The sequence below is a fragment of the Sturnira hondurensis genome, unplaced genomic scaffold (assembly GCF_014824575.4).
Source record: "Sturnira hondurensis isolate 20B ecotype Veracruz unplaced genomic scaffold, ASM1482457v3 Scaffold0007077, whole genome shotgun sequence".
NCBI lineage: Eukaryota > Metazoa > Chordata > Mammalia > Chiroptera > Phyllostomidae > Sturnira > Sturnira hondurensis.
In genome coordinates this window covers 1-9,486 of record NW_028079708.1, presented here as the reverse complement: position 1 = coordinate 9,486, position 9,486 = coordinate 1, and the positions used below count along the sequence as shown (strand labels likewise).

At 38.0% G+C, this 9,486-nt stretch overlaps 2 protein-coding genes across 2 annotated transcripts; both read right to left on the bottom strand.

The window, feature by feature from the left end:
* Positions 1-345: 345 nt before the first annotated feature.
* On the bottom strand, positions 346-1,284 carry LOC118990477 (olfactory receptor 1052-like). The gene has a single exon (XM_037051087.1). The coding sequence runs from the start codon at positions 1,282-1,284 to the stop codon at positions 346-348; it is 939 nt and encodes a 312-aa protein (XP_036906982.1).
* Positions 1,285-4,944: 3,660 nt separating this feature from the next.
* Positions 4,945-5,914, bottom strand: LOC118990491 (olfactory receptor 1020-like). The gene is given in 3 exon segments (XM_037051099.1): positions 4,945-5,275; positions 5,306-5,455; positions 5,457-5,914. Coding segments are annotated over 3 exon segments (939 nt in total).
* Positions 5,915-9,486: the final 3,572 nt, after the last annotated feature.

Below are 9,486 nucleotides of genomic sequence, written 5' to 3'. Positions count from 1 at the left end.
TCTGGCTAAGCAAGTTTATTAAAATTTCTGCTTAAAAAACTGGAACTTTAAACATGGAGGAAGATGGCAATATGACCACATAACTCTGGGATACATATACTCATGAAGAGAGGAGCGTAGTACACAAAGACCCTCTTTGCAAAACAGTTGAGGAAACCTATTACTACTTTTCCTTATTTCAAAGAGATAAAGGTTCATAATGACTATTCTTTACATTCAATTCAGGCACACAGGTGGGTATGGAAATATCCAGAATTGTATTTGTGAGACTACGTAAAACTATGCTATGTCCATAAACATTAGCTGTCAACATCTATAAATAAAACCTTTGGATTGAACAAGCTATCACCCAGTACATAACTTAGTGCCAACTGCTTTTCTCAGGGCACCTTTCACATCCTTATTCCTCAAACTGTAGATCACAGGGTTTAACATGGGAATGACAACTGCATAGAAAACAGAGGCCACTTTGTCCATGTCCATGGAGTAATTTGAACCAGGTCGGAAATACATGAAAAGAAGTGTCCCATAAAATATAGCCACAGCAGTTATATGGGAGGCACAGGTAGAGAAGGCTTTGCGTCTTCCTGTGGCAGACTTCATGCGAAGGATGGTAGTTATAATGCAGATGTAGGAGAGGAGGACAGTGATGACACCGGACCCCACAATACAGGTACAGGAAATAGTCAACACTATTTCAGTAGTGGTTCTGTCTGAGGTGGAGAGGGCTAGTAAGGGTGGGAAGTCACAGAAAAAGTGATTGATGATACTGGAATTACAAAATGACAATCGAGTTGTGAAATAGGTAAAGATGGTGAGATCCATGAAACCTGCAGTGTAGGCAGTGGCCACAAGCTGGATGCACACTCTCCTGGACATGGTAACTGTGTACAGAAGGGGATTACAAATGGCCACATAACGGTCATACGCCATTACAGACAGCATGACACAGTCCACATCTGCAAAGGTACCAAAAAACAACATCTGAACCACACACAAATTATATGCAATCTTCTTTTGCTCACATAAGAAATCAGCCAGCATCTTGGGAGAGACAGAGGAGGAGTAGCAGACATCACAGAAAGACAAATTGCCCAGGAAATAATACATGGGTGTGTGGAGTCGAGGATCTATGCTGATCAGCAGGATCATCCCTAGGTTGGCGATCACAGTGATGCCATAAACCAGCAGGAAGAGCACAAAGAGCCCCTGCTGCACATCCTGCCTGTCAGAGAGTCCTAAGAGTATGAAGTCAGTAAACACGGTGCAGTTCTCAACAGCCATCACTCAAGTCTGGAAATCCCTGGTTGTGGAGGAAGAAAATGCAAGTGGAGGGCAAAATTATCTAACTGTCCTAGCAGTTAAACTGTGGATCTTTATATTCGTCAGCAGTGAAAAAAAAAGAGCTCAACAATGCACATTCTCTTTAAGTAAACTGACTCTCTGCAATATTTCCAATTTAATATGAATTGATGAAACGGTAATACTGCTTATATAGAATAGGTAGCACACTTTGATATAAAAGAAATCATTTTCTTTCTATGCCAACCTATGTAGTATTTTCCCTTCTTATAGATAAGGAAATTGATGTCCTCAGAGTTGACCAAATTGTACTTAGAATGGTTTGGTTCAGATAACCCATATGTAATTAGAAGGTTGTTTCTTTTCTTGATGCAATGTAAGTGTTGTTATATTCTGCAATAAAAAAGCATAGTGAAGTGAGACATGCTGATAACAAATATATTTCTTGATTTGTCCCTCATTATCCAATACTGTAAAGCAGGCACATCCCTGGCTTGTTTCTTGATGTGTGGTGTCCCCACTTACCCATTATCCCCTGGTCCTATGCAGCCTCAGTCAACAAGGGATAAAGATAGTCTGTGATCCAGGACTCCCAGAGCAGGGAAGGTTGGCTAGAGAAGAAATTGGAAGGGTCACCGTGGAGGATAGGTTAGAGTGGAACATGCAGGGCTAACCATGCCCCCTCTGACAGCACTGCTTGAGGGAGGTGTGTTGGGACCTGATAGTAGGTATTTGGAAGAACAGGGGACCCAGAAGCAAGTGTGGATTACTGTTTGAGGCTCTCTACTGTAATGTGCTGGAGTCCACTTAATCTATTAACCAAAAGGTCAAATGTGCAAGATACAAGGTACTGTCTTCATCACATGTCCATGGTCCCATAACCTCAGAAAGATTTACAGCTGTACTGGGCTCCATCCCAATTTCCTAGAAATTGTAAAATTGCTTGACTGTATTCTTGATCCCCTTCTTCTTGAGAATCTCTGAAATCTGCAATCCTTTGGTGAAAAAGACTTGGTGCTTAGAAGGCCAGTTAAATTCTCTGTTCTACTGTTAGAGTTCACACAAATTAGGCATATTTATTGTATATAATATAAAACTTGCCCTCTTCTACTCTCTGGGAATATGAGAAAATGAGAAATGTAGAATTGGCAAAGAATTACCCCTGAATAATGATGTAGTAATCTTTATGCAGATCTCTAAAACCTGATCTGAACTCATCTATTTTTTTGTGCTTGTAGAGATATTTAAAGAAAACTTCATTTCAAACAGAAAATATTTATAAAATATGTCAAAGTACAGGTAAGATGGTAAAAACAAAAAATATCCAACCACATTCACAAATAATACTCACATTTTATTCTTCCTTGCCATTTATGAATGTCTTGAGAATAATGAGATTGGTAAAAGTAAGTAAAAGTTTGTATGATACTTACCCTCCAGTAGCTTCATAACATGTTTTAAGTCAAATGAAGATAAAAAGCTAAAGAAATCTAAAATGGAAATGAGAAAACCACAATTAAAACCTGTACTTGTTCTGGATGACAGATTTCTTTGTCACCTGTAGTCTGTCTGCCAGAGGGTTCAACACTGTCCCCTCAGTGACCTAGCTTATATCAACATGGCTGTGTGTGGACTTGGGCACTAGTCTCTCAGGAACAAGTAACAGGTATAATAAGATGTTTCATCATCTGTTATTCCCTACAGGCTGGGTAATTGAGAGAGAAACACTGGCCTTTTTGAAACATAGCTTTTTCCCTTCCCTACCTTATTGCCTAATATTGTACTTACTGAGCAATAGTACAATGACTACACTGAGCACTCTTTACTTCCAGTTCACCAGATTTCATACAGGTATATTGTCTCCATCTCATAATTTACAAAGGCTACCACTCACGTTGCACACAAAGACATGCACATACAAGTACTGTCACAGTAAATATTTTTAGAAAATAAAGATTTTGTAAACACAGAAAATAGTACAATCATGGTGCTTAGGGAAAAGTTGATTTTGCTGTCTCCTATGGGATTTCTAATATTCAAAAAACATATAGCTTATATGCAAAAAGCTGTTCTGAATAATGTTAATGAAACTGTTGCATTGACAGTTGCAATTTGACAACTCATTAATTTACTCATTCTTCTTTTGCTAGTCTCCTTTAGGTTTATAGAGAATGTTTATATAATAAAATTTTGATATGATTGTAGTTATGCATGCATAATTTATCATAGCTAAGTTCTTATTTAAAATAAATTGTAAGAAATGAACTTTAAGAGCATATTAATGGGACTGAAAATAAAGTCATTTTTGGCCTTTCTACCAAAGTGAGATGTTTTATGATGTGTAATAATCACCATATATTACCTTATATGTTATGATACATACATCCTGAGTTATTTCTAATAAAACCATTGTTTGATACTGAAATGGTAACCTGGAGGCAATAAGGAAAGTAGAGTCTTTTAAAGATTTCCACTAAATTCATAAAAGTTGCTCAAAATAAGTGTTCTTTCAATGTTTGGTAAAGTTCACCTGTGATGCTGTTGAACGCAGGATTTATGCAACTTTCAGTTCGGGCTAGAGTTCTTTTTAAAAATTCTTATTTACTTACTACATATAATTCTAAGTGTTATGATAAAACATTTATATCATGATACAAGTGCATAGGAATAAGACAAAAACATATTCTAACACTTAAACTCCTTCTGAATGAGCAAGTTTATTATATTAATTGTTGAAAAAAATGGAACCTTTGGAGAGTTAGTTGAACTGACATGGGTGGAAGGTTTGCTTTGCCCTGATGTCTTACTGAGACTTACCCATGAATAGAGAAGGAGACATAAAAAATTATCTTGGAAAAAAATTAAAGTAAATAAATTAATGGTCTCCCTTAGTGGAAGGACAAGATTATGATCAACAATGACTGCCACCTACATTTCATTTAGACACAATGACCAGTAACAAAAAAAATACCTAAAAAGGGCACTAGTGAGCCAATAGAAATGTATGTCAGAATGCCTAAAAATGGAACTGCATTTTGACCCAGCAATTCCACTGCTGAGATTATACCCCAAGATACCTGAAACAGCAATTCAAAAGAACTGATGCACTCCAAAGTTCATAGCAGCACAATTTATGTGAGCCAGTGTTGGAGGCAAGCTAAGTGTCTATCAGTAAATGAGTGGATCGAAATACTATGGAATATTTGCACAATGGAATGCTACACATGAGAAGGAAAGCAGGAGCTCCTAATAAGGCTAAAATATGGGTAAATCTGGAGAGTATTATGCTAAGTGAAATAAGCCAGGTGGTGAAAGACCAATACCATAAAATCTCATCTATAAGTGGAATCTAACCAACAAAACAAACAAATGGGCAAAATAGAAGCAGAGAATAGAAAATAAAGAACAAACTGAGAGTGACTGGAGGGTAGAAGGGAGGAGTATAAACGGAGGAAGAAGGGGAAGGAACAAGGAAAGGAACACAAATAGAGGACTCAGGGGTATGAGGAATAGTGGTGCATTAAATGAGGAGTTGTTGGGTGTGGGGTAGAGGGGAGCAATAGGGAAAACAGTGAAAAAATTGTAACTGAAAAACAACAAAAATGCCTAATCTTCTCCAGATCTTTAAATAAATACTTTGGGTCAATCACAACACAATTTAGTGCCAAGTTCTATTTTCAGGACATCTTTCACATCCTTATTCCTGAAACTGTAGATCAGTGGGTTTAACATCTGAATGACAACTGTGTAGAAAACAGAAGCCACTTTGTCTGTGTCCATGGAGTGACTTGAGCAAGGTTGGAAATACATGAACAGGAGTGTCCAATAAAACATAGCCCCAGTAGTTAAGTGAGAGGAGGCACAGGTAGAGAAGTCTTTGTGTCTGCCCTTGGCTGATTTCCTTCTAAGGATGGTGGTTATGATGTAGGTTTAGGACAGGAGGAGAGTGACAATACTGAACCCCAGAACACAGCTACTGGGGTTTACAGCTACTTACAGCTACTTACAGCTACTGTAAGTGAACATGACTATCTCATTGATGGTTGTGTCTGAGGTGGAGAGGGCTAGTAAGGGTGGGAAGTCACAGAAAAAGAGATGGATGGCATTGGAGTTGCAGAATGACAATTGAATTGTGAAATAGGTAAAGATTGCAGAGACTTTGGATGTACACAAGGGCCATTAGCTGGGTACAGACTCTACCAGACATGGCTGTTGCATGCAGAAGTGCATTACAAATGGCTACGTAACGGTCATATGCCAAGACAGACAGCGTGACACATTCCACATCTGCAAAGGTACCAAAAACGAACATCTGAACAGCACATAAATTATATGCAATCTTCTTTTGCTGAGATAAGAAATCAGTCAGTATGTTTGGGGAGACAGAGGAAGAGTAGCAGATATCACTGAATGGCAGATTGCTCAGGAAGTAATACATGGGCATGTGGAGCTGGGGGTCCATTTTAATCAGCAGGATCATCCCTAGGTTGCCCATCAGAGTGATGCCATAAACCAGCAGGAAGAGCACAAAGAGTTCCTGCTGCACATCCTGCCTGCCAGAGAGTCCTAAGAGTATGAAGTCAGTAAACACAGTGCAGTTATCAACAGCCATGATTCATGTCTGGAAATCCCTGATTGTAGAGGAAGGAAATGGATGTATAATGATAACATCATCTATTTTATTAGTTAAATGGCAGATTCTTTCTATTTTCAGCAATTAGAAAAATCAGTAAACAGTGGTAGAACTCCATGAGGAAATTTGACTCTCAGAAATACATGCTATATAATGTGAGTCAATACATGTTAATGATAATATCTCTTAAGTTTATATAGCACTCTACAAAGTTTGTGGCACAATTTTTATAGAAATCATGCTATTTTCATACCAACCTANGAGTATGAAGTCAGTAAACACAGTGCAGTTATCAACAGCCATGATTCATGTCTGGAAATCCCTGATTGTAGAGGAAGGAAATGGATGTATAATGATAACATCATCTATTTTATTAGTTAAGCAGCAGATTCTTTCTATTTTCAGCAATTAGAAAAATCAGTAAACAGTGGTAGAACTCCATGAGGATATTTGACTCTCAGAAATACATGCTATAAAATGTGAGTCAATACATGTTAATGATAATATCTCTTAAGTTTATATAGCACTCTACCAAGTTTGTGGCACAATTTTTATAGAAATCATGCTATTTTCATACCAACCTATGTAATATTTGTGATAGTTTTTGTTACCCTCTTCTTAAATATTAAGATATTGATGTTTTCATGGCGGAGAAAATAGTTCTAAATTAATTGGTTCAGTAGCCACATCTTCTGATAAGATTGTTGCTGTTTTTCAGTACTGCAGACATTGCATTATGCCCTGTAATTGAAAAACATAGTTAGTTGAGAGGTAGAAATAATGACTATGTTGTTTTGTTTTTCTTCACCGTTACACTTGTGGATGGGCAGAAATATGGTGGGTTTCTGGATATAAGATTCCCTTGTTCTCCTATTTTCTAACAACCCCTCCTGTCCTTTCCAGTCTCAATAGTCAGGGATAGAGATAATCTGTGATTCAGGCTCCACTGGAGCAAGAGAGTGGTAGTTGCTCGAAAAGAGGCTGGAGGATCCCCATGAGTGACAGTTACACTGAAATAGGCCTGCTCCCTCTGACAGCAGCTGTTGTTGAGCAGAGTTTCTGCAGAATGTTTGGGACCTGACTCTAGGAAAGCTGGTCAAGTGTGACAGAGAGGGAAGAAAGTGTTGCTGTATTTTCATGTGAATAAGTTTCCTCTAATCACCTAGAATCCACATGATGTATTCGCCAACAAAACAGGTGTGTGTCACCCTGGCTGCCATAGCTCAGTGGAATGAGCATGGGTCTGCCAACCACACAATCGTGGTTCGATTCCCAGTCAGGGCACATGCCTGGGCTGCAGGCCAGTTCCCATCTGGGGACTTATGAGAGGCAACCATACATTAATACTTCTCTCCTTCTCTCCTTCCCTTCCCCTCTAAAGATAAATAAATAAAATCTTTTAAAAAATTAACAAGTGTGTCAATCATAGGATAAAAGTCCTCATCTATCCACAGTTCAGTAAATTTAAAGAATAATCATATTGAACTCTGCCCCCATTTTGCCCAAAATTGAAATGCTTATTTTTTCATTATTGAAAGTATTTTATTTATGCTCAGTTCAAAGGTAGAGTATAAGATTGAGAAAGAATCACAAGTTAAAATTCTGGTGATTTCTACACATTGGAATGTTTTTTCATTGTTGTTCAAGTACAGTTGTCTCCATTTCCCTCCCATTACTCTCCCCTGCTCTACCCACCTCCCACTTTTCACTTTCTTTGCTCCCCACTATTGTCTTTGTCCATGGGTCCTTTATACATTGCCCTTGACTTGACTCTTACCCTTCTATCCCCTATTATTTGCCTTCTCCCTCTCCATCCTCTCTGGTCACTGTCAGGTTATTCTTTATTTCCATGTCACTGGTTCTACTTTGCTAGTTTGTTTCTTTTGTTGATTAGGTTCTGCTGATAGGTGAGACCATATGGTCTTTTACTGCTTTGCCCATTTCACTTAGCATAATATTCTCCAATTCCATCCATGCCATTGCAAAAAGTAAGAGTTCCTTTCTTTCTTTCTGCTGCATAGAGTTCCATTGTGTAAATACACCACAGATTTTTCATCCACTCATTTACTGATGGGCACTTAGGCTATTTCCAACTCTTGGATATTGTAAATTGTGGTGCTGTGAACATTGGGGTGTATAAGTTCTTTTGAATTACTGTTGCGGGATTCTTGGGATATAATCTCAGCAATGGAAATGCTTGGTTAAAAGGCAGTCCCATTTTTAGTTTTTGGAGGAAATTTCTCATATTTTAAATTACTATTTTCCTTGAGTAGCTCTGCAATCTGTCTCTCTTTGGTTTAAAGAATTGGTCTTTGGAGGTCAATTCAGATCTATAATTCACTGTTATAACTTACCCAATCAATATGTTATGTATGTCATATTTGACCTCTTCTGCTGTGTGAGAACGTAGTGACAGTGGAGTTGAAGCTAGGGGTACAAGAAAGAAAATCTGTTTAAGGATGTAGTGATCAGTGAGTGTGCAGTTCTCCAAACCTTTGGCATAAACTCATTTTAATGTCTGTTCCTGAATAAGGATCTTTAAAAAAATAAAATATTTCTTTTAAAAATATAGAAAGTGTAGGAAAATATAGAAGCTAAAGAACTTATATATTTGACCCATGGACATGAACTAAAGGCAGATTTGGGGAAACACTGGTGGGAGGAGGTGTGAAGGCTGGAGGGGAAAAGAGGGGGGAATGGAACAACTATAGCAACATAATCAATCAATCAATAAATAAATAATAAACATATAAATAAATGAATGCAATGTCCATACTAAAAATTTAAAAATATAAAAAGTACAGGTAAGAGATTAAAAATAAAAAATCCTCCCCCTCCTAAATCTATGCTTACATTTTATTGTATGTCCTGCCATTTATGTATATGTCTTTAAAATATTAGATTGATAAAAGTAGGTAAAAATTTGTATAACATTTTATACCCTCTATAGGTTTCATAGCACAAATTCAACCCAATGAAGATAAAAATTAGAAACATCTAAACAGAAACCAGACAAACAGTGAGTCCCTGCCCTGTTCCTGTGCACTGACTTCTGTGTTCCATCCAGTGGATCTACAGAAAGGTTCAGCCCTGCCTCCCCACTGAGCTGGGTTATATCATCATCTCCGTGTCTGATCCATGGGCATTGAACAGGGTCTCTCAGGAATATGTGACAGATATAATTACTTATATGTTTTATCATGTGTTATTTTTCTACAAAAGGCAGGGTGATTGAGAAAGAATCACAGACTTTAAGAAATGCTAGGTGTGTTGAAAAACCACCTGAGTATTTTTCCACCAGCTAAACACAAGAGAGTGCTGTTTCTGTGGGACTGAAGAGCTCTAACCATCTTCTTATTATTCTGGGTTATATGTGGAGGGGACAGTCCTCCTTGGTCTCCTTCTTCAGATTCCTCCCCACACTCATTTTCCCCTCAGGTGCTCCCTGTCTCCATGGATGCCAGGTGCCTCAGGCAACACTCCCTTCAAGCAGGATCCAAAGGTGATCTTCAAGACACAGGGGCCCTTGTAGTGTAACTCCCACTCCCCAT